General features: G+C 36.7%; 1 protein-coding gene across 4 annotated transcripts in view; it reads left to right on the top strand.

Moving 5' to 3' along the window:
• DMTF1 (cyclin D binding myb like transcription factor 1) overlaps positions 1-22,101 on the top strand; it is a 51,215-nt gene that overhangs the window by 17,297 nt on the left and 11,817 nt on the right. For 3 of the 4 annotated variants that reach the window (XM_082472485.1, XM_082472486.1, XM_082472487.1), the window contains 6 exons: positions 6,902-6,996; positions 11,617-11,731; positions 12,680-12,756; positions 17,758-17,915; positions 19,056-19,088; positions 19,980-20,089. In XM_082472485.1, the coding sequence (XP_082328611.1) occupies positions 6,902-6,996; positions 11,617-11,731; positions 12,680-12,756; positions 17,758-17,915; positions 19,056-19,088; positions 19,980-20,089 (588 nt within the window). The remainder of the gene's footprint in view (positions 1-6,901; positions 6,997-11,616; positions 11,732-12,679; positions 12,757-17,757; positions 17,916-19,055; positions 19,089-19,979; positions 20,090-22,101) is intronic. The other variant, XM_082472488.1, reaches the window with a different exon arrangement.

A 22,101-nucleotide genomic window follows, 5' to 3' on the forward strand; every position in this document is an offset into this window, starting at 1 on the left:
TTATATCTTCTTCTTGGATTGATCCCTGGATCATTATGTAGTGTCCTTCCTTGTCTCTTGTAACATTCTTTATTTTAAAGTCTATTTTATCTGATATGAGTATAGCTACTCCAGCTTTCTTTTGATTTCCATTTGCATGGAATATCTTTTTCCATCCCCTCACTTTCAGTCTGTATGTGTCCCTAGGTCTAAAGTGGGTCTCTTGTAGACAGCATATATATGGGTCTTGTTTTTGTATCCATTCAGCCAGTCTATGTCTTTTGGTTGGGGCGTTTAATCCATTCACGTTTAAGGTAATTATCGATATGTATGTTCCTATGACCATTTTCTTAATTGTTTTGGGTTTGTTTTTGTAGGTCCTTTTCTTCTCTTGTGTTTCCCACTTAGAGAAGTTCCTTTAGCATTTGTTGTAGAGCTGGTTTGGTGGTGCTGAATTCTCTTAGCTTTTGCTTGTCTGTAAAGCTTTTGATTTCTCCATCAAATCTAAATGAGATCCTTGCCGGGTAGAGTAATCTTGGTTGTAGGTTCTTCCCTTTCATCACTTTAAGTATATCGTGCCACTCCCTTCTGGCTTGCAGAGTTTCTGCTGAGAAATCAGCTGTTAACCTTATGGGAGTTCCCTTGTATGTTATTTGTCGTTTTTCCCTTGCTGCTTTCAATAATTTTTCTTTGTCTTTAATTTTTGCCACTTTGATTACTATGTGTCTCGGCGTGTTTCTCCTTGGGTTTATTCTGTATGGGACTCTCTGCGCTTCCTGGACTTGGGTGGCTATCTCCTTTCCCATGTTAGGGAAGTTTTCGACTATAATCTCTTCAAATATTTTCTCTGGTCCTTTCTCTCTCTCTTCTCCTTCTGGGACCCCTATAATGAGAATGTTGTTGCGTTTAATGTTGTCCCAGAGGTCTCTTAGGCTGTCTTCATTTCTTTTCATTCTTTTTTCTTTAGCCTGTTCCGCAGCAGTGAATTCCACCATTCTGTCTTCCAGGTCACTTATCCGTTCTTCTGCCTCAGTTATTCTGCTATTGATTCCTTCTAGTGTAGTTTTCATTTCAGTTATTGTATTGGTCATCTCTGTTTGTTTGTTCTTTAATTCTTCTAGGTCTTTGTTAATCATTTCTTGCATCTTCTCAATCTTTGCCTCCATTCTTATTCCAAGGTCCTGGATCATCTTCACTATCATTATTCTGAATTCTTTCTCTGGAAGGTTGCCTATCTCCACTTCATTTAGTTGTTTTTCTGGGGTTTTTTCTTGTTCCTTCATCTGGTATATAGCCCTCTGCCTTTTCATCTTCTCTATCTTTCTGTAACTGTGGTTTTTGGTCCGCAGGCTGCAGGATTGTAGTTTTTCTTGCTTCTGCTCTCTGCCCTCTGGTGGTCGAGGCTATCTAAGAGGCTTGATGGTAGGCTCTGGTGGTGGGTAGAGCTGACTGTTGCTGTGGCGGTCAGAGCTCAGTAAAACCTTAATCCACTTGACTGTTGATGGGTGGGGCTGGGTTCCCTCCCTGTTGCTGTGGCGGTCAGAGCTCAGTAAAACCTTAATCCACTTGACTGTTGATGGGTGGGGCTGGGTTCCCTCCCTGTTGGCTGTTTTGCCTGAGGCAACCCAACACTGGAGCCTACCCGTGCTCTTTGGTGGGGTTAATGGCAGACTCTGGGAGGGCTCACGGCAAGGAGAACTTCCCAGAACCTCGGCTGCCAGTGTCCTTATCCCCCCGGTGAAACAGAGCCACCACTCGCCTCTGCAGGAGACCCCCCAACACCAGCAGGTAGGTCTGGTTCAGTCTCCCCCAGGGTCACTGCTCCTTCCCCTGGGTCCCGATGCACACATTACTTTGTGTGTGCCCTCCAAGAGTGGGGTCTCTGTTTCCCCCAGTCCTGTCACAGTCCTGCAATCAATTCCCACTAGGCTTCAAAGTCTGATTCTCTAGGAGTTCCTTCTCCCGTAGCCGGACCCCCAGGTTGGGAAGCCTGACGTGGGGCTCAGAACCTTCTCTCCAGTGGGTGGACTTCTGTGGTATAAATGTTCGCCAGTCTGTGAGTCACCCACCCAGCAGTTATGGGATTTGATTTTACTCTGATTGCGCCCCTCCTACCGTCTCACTGTGGCTTCTCCTCTGTCCTTGGATGTGGGGTATCCTCCTTGGTGAAGTCCAGGTTCTTCCTGTCAATGATTGTCCAGCAGCCAGTTTTGATTCTGGTGCTCTCGCAAGAGGGAGTGAGAGCACGTCCTTCTACTCCGCCATCTTGGTTAATCCATCTCAACCTTTTTTTTTAATTGCCCCCCACTCCTGAGAGCCTTTTTAGACATTTTTTTCATGATCATGCTCTCCCCCATGAAATTGTAATACCACAAATATACTGTTGTTGTTTTTAATGTACTATATATATATATGTGTCCTTGCTTTCTTAATAAAGAGAATAAGATCTTTTCACCTCCTCCCAAGAAGCATATTCACCCTCATTGAGAAAGCACTCTCTAGAGTGTTCCCTGTGTTATAAATGAGAAAACTAAGGTATAGAGAGGTGTAGTAACTTGTCTAAGGTCGTACCCAGGCATTCCGGTTCTTGTAGTTTATGTTCTTTTCATGTGGTATATGGCTAGATGGAAGTTAGACCGAAGCCTAATTTTATTCTCATTAAGAAAGTTCTTAAGGGACTTCCCTGGCGACCCCGTGCTTAAGACTCTGTGTTTCCACTGCTGGGGGCACGGGTTCGATCCCTGGTTGGGGAACTAAGATCCCACATGCCGCACAGTGCGACCAGAAAAAAAAAACCCAAAACAAAGAAAGTCCTTAAAATGTTTATATTCCAAGATCATTTAGAGTAGACTGGTTTCTAAGAAGATGTAGTATTTTGGGTGGAATACTGTTGGTGAAAGACTACACCCCACCAACTGTAATGTTAAATTATATTTCTGGTTTGTTTAGCAAAGAATATGGAATCTTGTTGAACTGTGGTGGCCCTCCAAAGCTGGAGTAGATATCTTAGTCCTTGGCGATGGGATTGGGGCACAGGGCTGTTGGGGGCACTCTCTGCACAAAGGAGGGTCTTGGCATATCCACGAACTTTTATTTTGCACTCAGCATCAAGCAAGATCACATCGTCATCTATTGGAAGAAAACTAAGACTAGGTTTTCATTGTGGAAAATCATGTCTTCATAAGCAGATATGTACTCTGTATTTGGAGTTCATTGCTTATTGAATTGAGCAGAAAAGAAACCATATTATATAAGTTTACTATGAGACTTTGTTGAAAAATGGTGTTAATGTTAATATTGCTAATATTGCTTCCACTTGTGGAATATACAAGCATAATGTATTTCTAATTAAATGATCTTTCCTTCTAATGATGATTCATATGATTTTTAAAACTCTCTCCTAATTTGACTATTATTATGTTATGACTCAATTTTAGAACATGATTAGCCTATCTGTACAAATACAATCCTATATAGACATTTTCTAAGCTAGAATTTTTTAAATTCAGATATAACTGACATTAACATTATATTAGTTTCAGGTGTACATAATGATTTGGTATATGTATACCAAATCATTATGCATATGTATATATTGCAAAATGTTCAGCACAATAAGTCTAGTAATGTCCTTCACCACACAGTTATCAATACAGTTGTTTTTCCTGTGATAAGAACTTTTAAGATCTACTGTCGTAACAACTTTCAAATATACGGTACAGTATTATTAACTGTAGTCACCATGCTGAACAGTACATTCACAGGTTATAAAATAAAGTAAAAATATTTAATTAAGCCAGAATTTTTGATTATTTTAATGTAAATTTTGACTGGTTAATTGATTTGGTTAGAGTGCCTTGAACATTATTGTAGGTTTGAACTACACGATATTTTGTTCTATTTTATGGTGTGTTGACATAAAAGCACATGAGCTGTTTGATGTTGGGTCATAGCATCACCAAAGAGGACATTCTGAAGCCTAATTTACAATAAGACTGAATTTATGAAGAGTGACTTGAAGTTCCCTGGATTTGTAAAAACTATGTTGATAAAATCAACTTAGGAAAGTTTCTGCATTTAAAAAAAGTCACACAAAAGCATGAAGTCCTGTATCCATCACCATCATCTCGGACTGATTAAATGCACGAGTAATTTATGCTGGACTTCATGGAGATGAATATTAGTTTTAATGATTTAATTTTAATATTCAGGTTTTCTTTACATGCTTTATAAAACTGATAAAAAGTTATCTGTCTGAGCCTTAAAAGTTCTCTTAACTCTCATGTTAATCAGTGTAGATAACTTACCACTTCTTTTTGCAATCATGTACACACATTTATTCCATTACCTATTCATTGTTAAAACTCTTGGTGATTATTCGTTTAGAGGATTGTTGGAGTTACTAAGCCTCTGATTCCTTTTGTTCTTCACACGGCCTCATTTGTCATTCCCATACTACTCTTGCTATTGCATATTAACTGGAGTCTATTTGTAATCTACTTCAGATTTTGTGTTCCTACCACTAATTCCTATCTTCCAAATTACTTCCTCTCATACTTTTGCGATCCTTTGCCCCACTGGGACCCATTGACCCTACCACTTTTAAATGATTCCTTCTTCACTCGTATCCTTGTTTCCTCCTTACCTAGTTTCAGTTTTCATAGTTAATCATTATAATCATTGTCTTGCATTTACCCTCAGATCCTTTTTTCCTCCCCTCACTTCATCATTCTTTGATGAAACCACAACCCTGGTTCAATTTGTCTGCCTATTTATGTCTATACTGGTACAGCTAACTGAAAGAGATTGGAGAAAAACAGCACAAGTAAGCTGACCAGTCTCACTTTAAATTTATGATCATTAACTTGAAATGGACTCTTAATGTTGCCTGCCAGTCATACCATACTTATCTAGTGTTCTTTCTCCCACTCTAAGATGACTGTTTAATACATTCTGAAATCTCCAATACTTCTTCCACCTTTTTCACTCTCAACTGATAGCCTTGCTTCCTACTTAGAAAATTTAAGTGGCCAGAAAATAATTTCTGTAAGTTTCCACTACCATAGATACACACTGACTTGTATCTATGTCCATATATTCTGTCATTTCACCCAGCTAAGGCCAACCCTTCAGTGTACTAGATCCCACCCCTTTTGTCTACTCAAAGACATAGTTGTAGCAATTCTTTCCTTTCTCCTCTGAATCATCAATTTTTCATTCTCTATTGGATTATTCCCATCAACGTTTATAAACATACTATAATTTCTTCTTCAAAACGTCCTGTTAACCCACTTTGGGCTCCCATCCAATTTCTCTCCTTCCCTTCAGAGCAGAGTTTCTTGGAAGAATTGCCTATCCTTGCCTCCGTTTCTTCTTCCCTTGTTCTGTAAGCCCACTCCAGTCAGTCTTTCACCTCTATCACTACACCAGAACTGTTCTCCCCATGTCTCCAGACACTTTCTTTTTTTTCTTCTTCTTTTCTTCTTTTTAGTTTTTTCCAGAGACTTTCTTGTTGCTAAATCCAATGGTGATTTTTTTAGTCTTTGTCTTACTTGATCTGCCGACAATTTTCAACAATTTTGTCACTCCCTTCTCCCTGAAACATTTTGTCCCTTGGCTTCCAGGGAAGACATTTCTCTAGTTTTCTCTCTGTCCATTCCTTCTTAGTCTCTTACGCTGACTTGTCCACATCTCCCCAACCTCTGAATGTGGAGTGCCCCAGGACTCAGTTCTTAGATTGCTTCTCTTTTCCATTTTTACTCACTCCCTAGAATTCATGGTTTTAAGTCCTGTCTCTGGTAATGACTCCCAGATTTATTCCAGTCCAGACTTCTCTTGACTCTAGAGGTTTAGTGGCTATCTCAAACGAATATGTTTAAATCTGAGCTCCTGAAACGTCCTACATTTTTAAACTTGCTTCTTCTGCAATCTTCCCCATCTCATTAATGGCAGGTACATTCTTCCAGTAGCTCAGATAAAAAACTTTAATTCCATCGTTGACTTTTCACTTTCATATTTGGTTTATCCGCACATCCTATTGGCTCTACCATCAAAATGTATCCACAATTTGAACTACTTCTTATCACCCTCACTTGCCTTCACTCTAGTCCAAGCCACTGACCTCTCTTATCTAGATTATTGAATTAGCTTCTTCACTGATTTCCTTCCAGCCTGTGCTGCCCTTCAGGCTGTTTTCCCCTTAGCAGCCAGAGTGATCCTGTTAAAATAAAACTCAGTTTATATCACTCCTCTACTCTAAATCTTCCAATGGTCAACCCATTGGAAGAGAGTTAAAGCCAAAGTCTTTACAGTGGTCTGTGAGTCCCCACATAGTATCTTGTTTGGTCTGCTCTGGCCAGCTACACTGTCCTCCTTGCTGTTCCTATGAACAATCTAGGCAGGCCCTCATCTCAGAGCCTTTTTGCACTTGGCTTTCCATCTGCCTGAAGTGCTTTTCCTCAGTATACCTGCATGATATATGATATATGGACTTTATGGATAAAGTCCAAGTGTTGGTGACTTTTCCTGCCCTGCTATCTAAAATTCAAACACTCTCCCCAACTCCCAACACATTTCCTTTCATGCTTTATTTTTTCTCCTTAATACTTCTCCAGCATAATATCCTGTTCATTTTGTATCTTCCCCCCTAGGCTATAAGTGCTGTGAAGGCAGAATTTTTGTTTTTTTGTTTATTGTTGCCGAGAGCAATGCCTAGCATGTATTAGGTGCACAGTAGATATTTGTTAAGCAAATATATGTATATGAATGTATACACACACACACACACATATATATGTGTGGATATATTGGCAAGGAATATGTTAAGAAATTAGATGATCACGTACTTGTTCCTTGGGTATATTTTTAAATAATTAGAACCTGCCATTATTATTCTGGAGTTGAACTGTTCTTCTTCTTGAAGTTTCAGAAAATGATCAGAGCTTTGAGGTGACCATGACTGCAACCACAGAGGTGGCAGATGATGAGATTACTGAGGGAACTGTGACACAGATCCAGGTATAGTAAGCCTTTTTACTGGATACAAGAAGAGTATCCTTTACACATACCTTAGGTGATAAAATGATGAGAATACATTCTGTCTGACAAAAGAGCAACCACAGAACAGAGGTTGGACTTATTCATTCAGGTTTCCAGTCCCCACATATGTGAGTCTCAGAATTGTAAGCAATGATAGAATTTTAAAATTTATTCCCTGTAGAGTGGTTCACATCTGTTGAAGCAGATGATGCATGGGCATTCTTTATCCACTTGGAGTGATCTCATTTGAGCTGTTAAATAACTTTAAATTTTATCTACCAGTTATATATGCTATTGATTGGGATATAAAACTTTTTAAGATAAGTTTTACCCAGCAGTTATCTGTAGTGACAGATTTAGAACGGCTCCATGTATTCTCTGCCCTAATGTGAATGAAAGCTGGTTATTTCAAATAGATTTTAATTATAACAGTTGTAGTTAAGGTAGTTCCTTTTGTGCCTGTAGGACTAGATACATTTTACCGCATGTTAAGAGGTTAAGTAATAATTAGCCCTTTTTCCTACATGAACTTCTTTATTTGTCTCATGACTTATTTCTGCCAAAAGTAATCAGAATTCTTTGCTGTCTTCAGTAACCAACAGCTTAAATATATTTTACTTGTAAGTTTATTTCTGGCTGATTGTCCTTTCTTTTTACTAGCTGTCCTTTTGCTTCATCTCTTCATTTAATAAAATACTTCTAAGTAGACAGTAGACATTGTACCATTATTTTTCGTATGTGAAGCATCACAGTGACCCTTCAGTTAAGAAGTAAAGTAGTTACAAGTTGATATGTAACATCAGGGACTAAGGACATCTCAGGTAGGTGTACTGTGAATGGTTTGCAGTGGGGAGCTTCAGAGTGGTTCCAGAATGACAGGATTTCCAGAGAAGCAAGTCTCCAAAATGCTTCAAACAGCTTTGAGCCAGGCTGGAGATCTCATAATCTACCCTTGGGTTTCAGTGGGAATTTGGACAGAAATTTTTTTCTAAACCCTCAGAAATAATAGGGCACATTCGTTCTTCAAAATGGGTCTTGTCAAATTCATTTCAGATTCAAAGACTGTAGTCTCACTTCCATTCCATTTTTAGCACATTGAAAATAACTATATACATATGTGTGATTTGGTTTACAACCTAGCTATTATAAGATTAAGCAGTAGCAGTGCTAGTTAGACAAGTTATATGGTTTTGTTTGGATTATTTCTGAAGACTTAATGAATTACAATTTAATATTAACCTCTTGGTTTGTTATTACCATTTTAATGAACAAAATAATTAATAATTTCTGAATTTTTTAAATAAGATTAATATTAGGTTGGGAGTGAAAGTCAGCACAGTTAGATGTTCAGAAATAGTGTGCTTTTTGCTGTGCCCTTTTGTGTCAATCTAGGTGTTGTTATTTCACGTAGTTTAGTAGCTAATGCCCCTTCCCTCATTCCACTGGTGGGATGAGCTTGAAAAACAATTAGAAACTAAAAACATTCCCAATGTATGTAGTACTTAATGGTTGCAAGAGGTATTTAGTGAATGAAATACTTATTTTTAGATTTCTAAGCCTGTATATATTACAGATAGGAAACCCTACAACCAACTCAAAAAAGCTTCATTTAGAAAGCAACAGCATGCTAATAAAGCCTGAGTAACTTTAAAAGATTTATGTAGGGGCTTCCCTGGTGGCGCAGTGGTTGAGAGTCTGCCTGCCAGTGCAGGGGACACGGGTTCGAGCCCTGGTCTGGGAGGATCCCGCATGCCGCGGAGCAGCTAGGCCCGTGAGCCACAACTACTGAGCCTGCGCGTCTGGAGCCTGTGCTCCGCAACGTGAGAGGCCCGCGCACCGCGATGAAGAGTGGCCCCCACTCGCCGCAACTGGAGGAAGCCCTCGCAAACGAAGACCCAACACAGCCATAAATAAATAAATAAATGACTCTATTAAAAAAAAAAAAAAGATTTATGTATAAAGTAGCGAAAAATGGGGGTAAAATACTATAAAATTTATTACTATTTACTATACTAAAATACTTATTACTAAACTTATTACTAAGTATAGATAGATAGCCTTTCAGGTACCTAAGTCTCCTTCTATACTCACTTTTATTGACAGTGCTGAATATTACTGCTAAAATTTAATAATTATTTACTTCATTTCCTGGCTTTTCATGTTTAACATTATATGGTTTAAGTAATAATTGTAAGTCTTCTTCAGAAAAATTTGAGCCATAAAGCATAAAGTGTTTGCCCAAAGACAGTGATTAATTGGCATGACAGATTTCTTTGTGAGATTCATAGAGTGGGCTTTGCTGTATACTTAGACTCACTTTGGAAAATGGTGATTTTATTCTTTTAACGAACTAATTAATATAAGAGATCATCTCAGGATATTTTCTACATTACATTTCTTAAAAGTAGGTATTATATGTATCAAGGTCTTTTGATAGGTCTCTGTATTGCCCTTGATGAATAACTCCTGTGTCAAATCTTACAGAATTGTGATCTTCATAATATAAGAAGCCTTGGATATCATCTGTCTAGTCTGTCTCAATTCTCAGCTTTATAAAGTCCTCTTAATCTTTAAAGGAAAAAGATCTAAAATGTATGATGCATAAATACAGGGTTATAAAACTTTTCATGATTGTTCCAGTGATGTCTAGCTTTTGCCTATGGTTTTAAAAAACAACATTTTTATAAATACAAAATATTCATTACCACCAAATATAAAAATAAAGTAGGTGACAGTAGAGGCATGGCTTTTCTCCTCATTGTGCTTTGATTGTTCATGGACAATTTCTCTGTTTTCGAAGTGAGATGGGTTTCATATCTTCTTGAAAGTAGAGATCCAGTTTCTGCCTACTCAAAAAACAGTTCAAACTTTGTTAGGACTTACCTCCAGAGAGTGACATAGGTTAGTAGTTGATCCAATCCAGAGACAAAACTGGGTTGAGTGGTCACCAGGCATGTGACTCTCCCCTTATCCTGGTCTGCCTGTAATAGGTTCATACCTGATATGGTAGCACTGTTGCTAAATCTTCTTCACTTACACTATAGCTCTCTTTAGCCCAAGGCCAAGTCTCTTAAAAACAGCTTTGTTCCTGCAGAATTTGCTGGATTAGGTATGTCCTTAATTGAAAATGTACCTGGTGGGCTTCCCTGGTGGCGCAGTGGTTGAGAATCTGCCTGCTAATGCAGGGGACACGGGTTTGAGCACTGGTCTGGGAAGATCCCACATGCCACGGAGCAGCTGGGCCCGTGAGCCACAACTACTGAGCCTGCGCGTCTGGAGCCTGTGCCCCGCAACGGGAGGGGCCACGATAGTGAAAGGCCCGCGCACCGCGATGAAGAGCGGTCCCCGCACCGCGATGAAGAGTGGCCCCCACTTGCCGCAACTAGAGAAAGCCCTCGCACGAACCGAAGACCCAACACAGCCAAAAATAAATAAATAAATAAATAAAGTAGCTATAAAATTAAAAAAAAAAAAAAGAAAATGTACCTGGTGAGCTTCCCTGGTGGCGCAGTGGTTGAGAATCCGCCTGCTAATGCAGGGGACGGGTTCGAGCCCTGGTCCGGGAAGATCCCACATGCCGCGGAGCAACTAAGCCTGTGCGCCACAACTACTGAGCCTGGGCTCTAGAGCCCACATGCCACAACTACTGAAGCCTGTGCGCCTAGAGCCCATGCTTTGCAACAAGAGAAGCCACCGCAATGAGAAGTCCACGCACAACAACGAAGAGTAGCCCCTGCTTGCCACAACTAGAAAAAACCCGTGCACAGCAACGAAGACCCAGCACAGCGAAAAATAAATAAAATACATAAATTTTTAAAAAAACAAAAGAAAATGTACCTGGTGATAGCTTCATAAATATACTGAAAGCCACTGAATTGTATACTTTACAGGGTGAATTTTATGATGTGTTAATTGTATCTCAATAAAGCTTATTTTTTAACTACACATTTCTCATGCAGACTGTTTTACTACAATAATAATAGAAAGTAGTACCATATAGTTCTTTGAAAGAAGGTACATTAAGGAGGGTAGGAATCAGCTCTAGAGGTTGGCTAAAACAAAGTTGTCAGTAAACAATAAGCAGATCATGATTTTGCAGTAACATCTTTTGAGTTAGCCTGTTAATCCTTTAGATTTAGCAGCAGATTACATTACAGATGACTATATATTTAGGTAGCAAACTACCTGTGAGGATATGAATAATCATGACATCAACCCCAGCATTTTCATTTTATTTTATATGTGAGTTTGTTTTACATATATAAACATACAAATGGCTTTGAGTATCCTGTACTGTATTAATTTAAATGCTTAATGGAATCTTAACCAATATTCTCTAAAATTCAAGCTGCTAGTACTGACTTACTTGCTTAAATGAAGGTCATATTTTGTTAATGCAGATAATTTTGTTTTCATACTGTCTTAATAAAAGAGCAAGAAAATATTTGTCTTTATAAATTCAATATAATTTTATTATATCTAAAACAAATGGATTTCACATTATTAGAGTTTTATAGTGCTTAGCATTACAAACAAAGATGAATCAGGTTGGGTATTAAATCAGGCTGCTACTTTTTTTTTCTCTTTTACCTTTTCAAGATTCTACAGAATGAGCAACTAGATGACATATCTCCCTTGGGTAATGAGGAGGTTTCAGCAGTTAGCCAAGCATGGTTTACAACTAAAGAAGATAAGGATTCTCTAACTAACAAAGGTAAGAGATACTGTGAATTTTAGTGTCCAGCGGAAAAAATGGACGTTAAGAAGAGCTTGTAGTCATAAGGATTCTGAGTTGGGCCTTCATAATTATGGTTGAGTAGTTACAGTAATTGAGCCTTTTCTAATTAAATTTGGCTCTGAATGGGACCATGAAACCAATATTCATTTTTCAATAATTGATCATTAGTTCTCTGATATGAAGTAGGTTATAAACAGATGCACAGTGGTGTCATTTAAAAGACAATTCAAAAAAACAAAGACAATTCAGTTATTGCTTATGGGACTGGGAAGTCAAGCCTTTTTTCAAAGTTCTGCTACTACCTTTGGTCTGATAAGTGGCTTAGAGGTTTAAAGTAATGGTGTTTATAGTGCTGCTGTGCTCATAAGGATTGCTAGGAAGTTACTGCAACAAAGTGGAGGTTGTGTATATGCCACTCTGAAGTAAGGAAAGGAAACAAAAAGTATGTAAATTGATTGTTTTCAACCACTGTACAGTAAGTACTCATTAAGAATAAATTATTCACTTCAACCACTGTACAGTAAGTACTCATTAAGAATAAATTATTCACTTGGTATCCAATATATTATGTTTACCTTGTCCTAGAATCTTTTATACATGTTTTTTGCCCATAAAATTTATTTTTCACTGGAGAAATTTTTCAGAAAGTTTTGAGGGTGATTTGGCTTTTGTACTTGTAAGTCCTATACTGCTGAAAGGATAAGAGATGTAACTAAGAGGAAGTGATATTTTTTATGAATCTTTTACTTATCATTATCTCTGTTTAGTAGGGTCAAATGTATTCTTTCTTAAAAACCAGAGGTCACAAAAGCAACTTTACCTGGGGATTTTTCAGATTTCAGATGAGTGAGACATTAAATCAGCTACATTTTATTCCTCTCAAGGAATAATATTTTCTATAGCATTACTTGTTTTCTTTTAAAGGACATAAATGGAAGCAGGGGATGTGGTCCAAGGAAGAAATTGATATTTTGATGAACAATATTGAACGCTATTTGAAGGTATCTTATGGCATATTTTTTTGTTTCACTAATTTTTTCATCGCCAATTGCAAAAAATATCAAAGCAGCGTATTGTATATAGTACTTAGGAGCTTTTCAGTAATTAAGTAATGGATGACTGGCTAATATGTTGTAGATTAATAATTCTCAGTTGTATGATTACAGTATATTTTTAAGCACATTTTGAATTCTCAGTTTAAAATAGCTTTATTGCTTTAGTTAATACCCTGAAGTTTAGACAGAATTTTAATAGCCTCTCAGAATCTTAAAGCCCCATCTTTTCAAGCAACCTATAAATTAAGGTTTAAATTTATGTTGTATAAAGTCTAAGATATGCATCTTCTTTGAATGAGTTTATGACATCACACTAGTCTTTCCCCTTTAAAAAAAAACTTAGTTCATTTTCATATTCAGGCTTATATCCTGTTACCTTAGTCATCCTCTTCATTAAATGTCTGATGAGAACAGAATTTTTGAAGCACTAGAAATGTGAATTGCTTTAACAAATAGTGTTGGCCTTCAAATGCCTGCCAACAGTCCATGTGGAAATTCTGAAAACAGGTGAAGAATGATATAAGGCTCTGTACCCTGTGAGTGATAACATGTTGTTAATTCTGCATGAGAACAAAGAAGGAAGAGTTTATTCTCAGGGTTAGGACAGTTATGGAAAATATTTGGAAGAGCAGGATTTGAGCTGAGTTTTAAAGAAAGGGGTGGGAGTTAGGGGTAGAATAGGGCTGGAGGGAACAGCATAAGTAAATGATGAGCGTCGGGGATTCAGAGTTCAAACCCAGAGTATGTTAAATTAACCGCTTTAACCCGAACCAAGATAATTAGCTTCTAGAACTTGGGCTTTGAAGTCCAGACCAAATAATTAGAATTCTATCCTATAAGAAATGAGAAGAACTGGTAACTCAGTTTAGGGAGAGTTCGGTCGGGTAGATCTGTGCTCTTCTCAAGGAAATCTTTCCAGAGACTTGCTGACCATCCCAGTAATGGAGTTATGTTCAAATAGTGCATGTTTGAAATGGAGACCATTACCATTGTTTGGGAATGGGAAGTGTACAGAGTTTATTTAACTATTCTCCTATTGTTTGATACTTAGTTTATGTACAATTTTTTACTATTTTAAATACACTGCAGCCTAGAATGTCCGTGTTCTTAAGCTTAATTTTAAGCTGCACTCCTCCCTAAACTACACTTTATAAATTATAAAGAGTAAAAAACTTTAATTCTTTATTAGTGAAGAAAGATCCTTCCCACCAAGCTAATTGTTTTAAGAGAAACAGAAATATAGTGACCATTGAAATGTATCTAGAAGTGTATTAAAAGTTGTCCACTGATCACAAACACTTAAGTTAAAATTCGAAAAATGCTACAGGTTTAGATAAGGCAGCAACGAATTGGTAAAAACACTGAATTTGGGGAATTAAGAAGCTGGTTTCTTGTGTAGGAGATTGGAGTAGATGATTTCCAAGGACTCTTTCAGCTTTATGATTAAGACTTTTAGATACCCATTTCAGGTGACCAGGTGAGAGTAGTAAGGACTTTATGATAGTTGAAATAGAATTGGCAGGGAAAGGCAGATAAGCAAGTAGTCTCTAAGGAAGCCTGGTGACTGAATATTGGTGAAGAAGGAAAATGAGGAGTGGGAATAATTAAGGGTTTTTTAAAAATTGAGGATGTTTGGGAGAATGATGATAGAATTGTCAGAAATAGGAAATGTCCATAAAGATATACTGATCTTGGGAAAAGCTAATTTGTTTGATTTTGATTTTTGACTGTGATTTTCATTATGTGGTGTTCTTACAGGAACATTGTGGAGCTATTTTTAAACCAATTAATTAGGTATCATATATTCCATATTTTGGGTAAAAGGATAAGGTATTGTCACAAGCAACAAGAAAAAAAAGGGCAGAAAAATCTTTTCATCTCACTATAATATCATCCCACAACACAGTGCCTTGCATGTAGGTACTTGTAAATATTTAGGTTTAATTGTTTGCAGAATTGAAAATGCGTAAAACAACTTTAGAAAAGATTCTAAATTTTTAAAGTTTTTACTGTGAAATTTAATACATTCAGAAGAGTGTTTAAAATGCATATCAGTGTAATTTTACCTGTTTTGAAATTTACGTAAGTTGATTCATTCTCTGGGTATTTTGTAACTGGCTTCTTTTGTTCAATATGGTGATTTTGAGACCCATCCCCTGTTGATTTTTTTTTTTTTAGCTTTCATCATGCAGATATATATACCATAAGTTACACGTTCCACAGTTAATGGTCATTTGGGTTCTTTTTAGTTTTTTGCTATTAATTTGTACAAATCTTTTGGGTGTAAATGGTATTTTATTATGGGTTTGATTTTTATTTCTCTGATTACATATTTTTATATGCTTGTTGGCCATTTGTGTTTCCTCTTTGAAATTCCTGTGTGTGTCTTTTATCAGTTTTTTCTGTGGGGTGGTTTATCTTTTTAATTTCTGTGACGTTCTTAATGTATGCTGGATACTAATGGTTTTTTGGTTGTGTTACAGATATCTTGCCCCATTTAGTGGCCTGTCTTTTCCTTCTCTCTAGGTATCATTTGATGAAAGAAGATTCTTAATTCCAGTGTCAAAATTACCATCTTTTTACTTCTGTGTTTTTGCTTGCTTGTTTAAGAAATCTTCCCCTGCCTCAAGGGCATAAAGATATCCTCACATATATAGTTTTGCCTTTCACACTGATTTTTTTCCTGTGGGTATGAGATAGGGTTTCAATGTTATTGGGTTGTGGTTGTTTTTGTTTTGTTCTGTATGGATGATAATTGTCCCAGCGTCATTAGGGAATGTCAGTCTTTTCCCAGTCTACAATGTCCATTCTGTCCTACTCAAACTTCCACAGATGTTTCTAGGTTTTCTAATTTGTTCTTAGGTTCAGTTTCATACCTGCACCAGTACAGCTCTGTCTTCAGAAGTCCCAATACCTGACGGGGCAGGTCTCTTCATGAGTGTCTTGGCTGTTCTTGGCCCTTTGCTCTTCCATTATAAATTTAGAATCAACCTGCAAAGAATGAAAACCTGTTGGAATTTTTATTGGGACTACATTGAATCTGAATCAATTTGAAGGGAATTAACATCTTTGTAATAGTCTGACTTCCTCTTGAAGAACATTTTATAGCTCTCCGTTTTAATTAGTTCCTCTTTAATGTCAGTTGATAGTTTTATGTTTCCTCCTTAAAGGAATTGCATAACTTGCCTAAGATTTAGTCTTAATGCTTTTTTAATTTTGATGCTATTATTAGTGGGAATTTTTAAAAGATTTTTTATGAGCTTTGTCTAGAAATACAAATGACTTCATTGATTTTGTAACCAGCATTCTTGCTAAGTACTCTTAAATAATTTTTGATTATAGATGTTTGGGTTTCTACATATATAACATCTGTAAATGATTCTTTTCTAATCTTTATGCTTTTTTAAAATTGGGGTATAATTGATGTACAATATTATATAAGTTTCAGGTGTACATAGTGATTTACAATATTTAAAGGTTATACTCTGTTTATAATTATTACAGTCTTTATGCTTTTTGAATGTTGGATTTTATGATTGCTCTTTCCATACCTATTGAGATTTTACTTTTTTTTCCATAAATCTCATGTGATTAATTGCTAATTTTTCTGAAATTAATACAAACTCATATTCCTGGAGTAAGCTTACTTTTTGCATTGATTATTAACCTTTTTATACATTACTGAGTTCAGTGTGCTAAAATATTTTGAGGATTTGGGGGATCGATTTTAATGAATGAGCTTGGCCCGGAAGATCTTTTCTGAAACTCCCCTTGTCTGGTTTTGCTATTGAGATTATGTTAGCCTAATCAAATGAGTGGGGAATTGTCCCCGCTTTTTATCTTTTTTTTTTTTTTTTAAATAAATTTATTTATCTATTTTTATTTTTGGCTGCATTGGGTCTTTGTTGCTGTGCGCGGGCTTTCTCTAGTTGCAGCGAGCGGGGGCTACTCTTCGTTGTGGTGCTCATTGCGTTGGCTTCTCTTGTTGCCAAGCACGGGCTCTAGGTGCGCAGGCTTCAGTAGTTGTGGCACGTGGGCTCAGTAGTTGTGGCTCACGGGCTCTAGAACGCTGGCTCAGTAGTTGTGGCGCACGGGCTTAGTTGCTCTGCGGCATGTGGGATCTTCCCAGACCAGGGCTCGAACCCATGTCCTTGCTTTGGCAGGTGGACTCCCAACCACTGCGCCACCAGGGAAGTCCCACCCCCTTTTTATCTTTAGGATAGTTTAAAATCAGAATTATGTTTCTCTTAATTGTTTGGTAGGATTTACCTGTAAAGTCATCTTGGCCTGGTGTTTTCATTGTGGGAAAATTATTAATAACTGATTAAATTTTCTTCATGGTCTGTGTTTATTAGATTTTCTTTCTCTTCCTGAGTCAGTTGGTAAGTTGACTTTTTCTAGGAATTCATACATTTATATAAGTTTTCAAATTTATTGCCATAAAATTTTCACAATGTTCAACTATCTAATCTCTGTAGCATCTCTCCTTAGGTGCCATTTTTCATCTATAATATAGTTTTGTCCATTTTTTTTTTTTTAAGTTTTGCCATAAGTTTATCTTTTTGTTTTTATTTAGTCTCATGGATCTTTTCAAAGAACCAATTTTTAGCATTGCTCATCCTTTCTATTCTTGATTTGATTATATTAATTTTGTTCTTATGATTTCTTCCTTTTCTACTTTCTTTAGATTTAATTTTTTGTAATTTTAAAAGGGGTTGGCAGGACTTTATTGAATTATATACAACTTATTTTTGGAACATTTAAGTATCATTGTATTATCTCTTGCAGCATTTTAAAGTCTATATTTGACTTATTAATGAATTATCAATATGCTATTTTTCTAAATGCCATTGATGATTTTAACATTAAAAAAACTTTTAAAAAGCATAGTATATCCATATGCATTTTATCAGAAATCCCTAAATCAAAGAAATGTAACCCATTTAGGCACGCGGAATAAAAGATGCTACAGAAATCATCTTTGAGATGTCAAAAGACGAAAGAAAAGATTTCTACAGGACTATAGCATGGGGTCTGAACCGGCCTTTGTTTGCAGTTTATAGAAGAGTGCTTCGCATGTATGATGACAGAAACCATGTGGGAAAGTATGAAAACTTGTAATGCTGCATGTTTTCATGTAATTTAGGGGTAATATTTAAGGAACTATTTTTTTAAATAAAATTATGATCAAAGCCTTAATTGAAGATAGTTATGAATTACTGTTGAGTGATGTTAGTATTTTTATTGTCCAGGTCCATGTTGTAAATACGGTGAAACCTCATTACAATAAGGCCTCTTTTAGAAATTAGAATCTAAATTACTTTATATAGGTTTAAGACCTAGCTGACTTAATACATCAAAGTCTGCTTTGTAGTAAAGTAACATTATAAAAAGTATAGTAGTGGTTAAAGATTTAGGAAGTATAAAAAGAACTCTAAATTCATTGAATTCATTGGTAACATTTTTCCTGTTCATTTCTATAGTATAACATTTCCTAGGTCAGTGACTTTTTTTTTTTTTTTTTTTTTAATAAAACCAGAGTAGAAAATAACTAAATTTCTGGATATAATGCGTGGATTTCTGTTATCGGTAATATCTGTGGGAAGCCATCATATCTTCAATGCAATGATAATATGGTGTTGTTGACATATTTTAAATTTCTCTTTGGGAGTTTTAGGTGGTAGTAGTGTGGCTTAGTAGATACTGCTTTTAAAAAGAACATTGCATTGGCTATATTGAGTACTTACCCACTAAAAAGAAAGCCTTCACATGGAGCAAGAATATGTCAGTTGTCCATGCATGGGTAGAGAAAATAAAGAGAACTTAAAATTTTTCAGTGACTTGTGAGAATTGACCATAGATTTTCTTTTTAGCTCCAGTTTACCATGTCATCCATAAGTCTTTCAGAATAGCTATGATATTAGAGTACCTAACTAAACCTAACTTGAAATAATTCAAGAGTTAGGCAGCATAGGAGAAAATATGTTTTAAATGTTGAATTTTCCTAGAGAAAATTGTTACAGTGCTCACTTTTATTATAGCTTAAAGTATTTGTTGGGGTTTTTTTTAATAGAGGCATTAATTTTGATTTTTATTAATCTACTTTGAAATTGGTTACTTTAAAAATGTTATCAATATGCTAAGTGACTTAACATTTGGCTCCCTAAGTGAAATTCTGATTTTTGTTAAGTTTGTTAGCATTCTTTGTTTTAATTGATCTTTTAAAAATTTCTTTAAATTTCTAGATACACACCTGAAGAAATTGAAAAGCTCAAGGAGTAAGTTTAACTTTCTTTTTTTCATTAATTCTGATAGTTGTGTTTTAATTTTTTAAAATATTTTGTGTTCTCTAAAGTTTTACTTTGAAAATGTCAAGAGATTTTTGGTAGACTGGTATAACTTAATCCTGCTGTTAAGCATAGTTGACCATGTAAAGAACTTATCAAATCTATATCTGCACAGAGTAGCCATGTCCATACGTTGTCTTCTCTTGTTGTTAGTAACCAAATGAAATGTGTCCTTAGACCACTAATAGGGGTTACAGAAGAGATTAGATCACCATTCTTGGTGACCTGAAGACTAAGTCTGGGGAACTTACATACCAGGATCAAAACCAGGGTTGTGCTAATGGCTTAGTTTAGAATGGCGAGTTGGCAAATGTTTCACTGGCTATCTGGGCTGACTCTACCTTATACAGTCTTATTTTGCAGGAAACATAATTTTGGGACCATAAAGTATGGGTTAATGGATTGTATGGATCATGAACGAAAAACCCGAAGGCTGATCCTGTTGTGATAATAAGGACTTGTGAACCTGTTTCAGGTGTCTGAGAGGAGCGTGTTAGGAGTGCTCAGAAGGGAAAATCTGGGGGCTGCCTGGGAGATTGTGTCAGTAACCTGAGGGGAATTTGGTCTTTTTTGAACACATATCCAAGTTACTTATTTCTTCTCTGACCCAGGAAAAAGGCAATTGCTGCCTGTTTTTTTTTCACCCACAGACAACTGTGGACCCCAAAAAAAGGCCACACTTTCAAACTTTGGCTCTCAAAGTATTGCTGCCCACAACTTCCAAACCAGTCAAATGGGAAGAAGAAGAATGAAGAATAAATGATGAAATTAAAAGGGAGAAAACAGTTGAACCAAATGCTGATTGGCAGACTCTTGTTTTAGGCTCCGGATAAAGCATGGCAATGACTGGGCAACAATAGGGGCGGCGCTAGGAAGGAGTGCCTCTTCTGTCAAAGATCGGTGCCGACTGATGAAGGACACTTGCAACACAGGTACTGTGAGTGCCACCGGTGTTTTTTGTCACCATTTGAGCTCCCTGCCCCTTCAGATACTGCTTCCTCTTCTGTTCTGGAAAGAGATTTGCCATTCATTGTAGTTGAGGTTTTATTTTCTAGTGTCCTTTTTCTTCAGATAGACCCAACTAATCCTTTATTTTTGTGCTCTGTGTAGTAAGGTGATATTTTTCACAGGGACACATCTCCTCAGTTTCAAAGGTTTTATTTAGGTCTAGCATGTTTCCATTTTGTAGCAATTCAGAACTGCCCCATTTGGGGAAGTAATTATTTTTAAGTCTAATAGGTACTTCTAAGGCATATATGTAGGAAGTAATTTTAATTTAAGCCCATCTAACTATTGAACTTATGTTGGTAACAGCTTATCAGCTCATATTTATGAAAAACTGTAGTTCCAGGCAGGTCCCAACTTAGGAAGAAGCTGTGTTCCAGAGGTTTGTATGTATTTTGCTTATTTCAAATTCAAAGTACATTTTTCCGTAGAAAAAACTCGTGATTGGTGTTTCACACCACAGATGCCCAGTCAATTCGTAATGTATACAGATGTACTAATTGATGATAGATACTGTTAAACCTAACCTTTATGACCCACAACAGTATTCAGGCTCCACCACCAACTCTCTCTTACCTTTCTGAGCCTCAGTTTCCTCTATAAAATGAAGAAGTTAGAATAGATGATTTCATAGTTCCCTTTTTAGCTCTAATTTTTTCTGAAGGATCCATAATCTGTGCTCAGTCTTTCAATTAGAAAAATAGTTCTCAAGCTAGGCTTGAGCTTCCAGGGAATATAATTTTTGTCCTCACCCCCTACCCTGCTGAAGTGGAGTCAGGAACGTTTCCTCCTTAACCACTCCACCAGCACTATTACCTATAAGGCAATGAAAACATAAATTCCACCAACTCTAATTCTGTAGTGAATGACAGCTTAATGAATGAAGCAGGCATGGGAGCTTTAGATTTACGATGGGACCCCAGAGGTTCATGTAAGACACTGAGTATAGAACCCCTTTTGTGAGCATAATGGAAAAACACTATGCCATTCCCTGATTGCCAGCCTCAGGGAATGCTCTGCCTGTTAACTTGCCTTGTTGCTATGTATCCTTTTGGATCAGGAGTTTTCTCTTTGGACCACGCCATGAGATGGCAGTCTGAGTTTCCCCTTCCTTTCTTGCCATGCTAAAATAGGAGAGCAGGACTGTCCTGAATCCATGACATCCAGAACTGTGCCTAGCGCATAGATATTCAGTATATATTTGTTGAATGAGTGAATGCCTGAAAGGCAAGCACATAGCCTTTTTGAAATTTTCCAGAAGTTTCCAGCTACTAGTAACAAAATGGAAACAGAGTGGAAGACATTTTTAAGAGGTTTTCTTTTTTTTTCCTGTTTTTCTGCTTAAGCTTTTTTAAGAAAAAGGCTAATAGGAACATGTGATATTATTAGTGGGTTTATGGGTTCAAAAAAACTGAAATAGAAATATGTTTGGTTACCAGTCTCAGACTTATATTTTATCACAGTAGCTTGGAGTTGGGAAAGGAGATGGTATAAACCTAGTTTTTATTTTTACTGAAATGGGTGGGAAGCCATAGGTGTTACTCTGCTTGTCCCTCCTCTTTCATTCCTGTAAATAATGGTCTCTATTGAGCTTATTACTTCACTTCTGCAGAGCAGGGAATCTTAGGTGGGACTAAGAAAAAAGTATGAATTTTTGTGTCCATCAAGCCATCAATGGAACACTTCCCAGTTAGGACTTAGTATAACTTGAGAAAATATAATTTTTTCTAGCTATGTTTTGAGTAGTTTTTCTTTCCTTAAAGAGTCAGTCAGTGCTTTCTATTAGGAGTCTGTATTTTCTTTTGTAGTACTAAGAACCTTACTGGGTTAGTAACTGTCTTAGCAGGTATATGCAGGTTTTCCATGTTTCATTCAGAAATAATTCTAATACTACTGCATACTTCCCATCAGTCTTTTGAAATACAGGGCTGAATCTGAT

This window comes from Balaenoptera physalus (assembly GCF_965194825.1).
Source record: "Balaenoptera physalus genome assembly, chromosome: 8".
Classification (NCBI taxonomy): domain Eukaryota; kingdom Metazoa; phylum Chordata; class Mammalia; order Artiodactyla; family Balaenopteridae; genus Balaenoptera; species Balaenoptera physalus.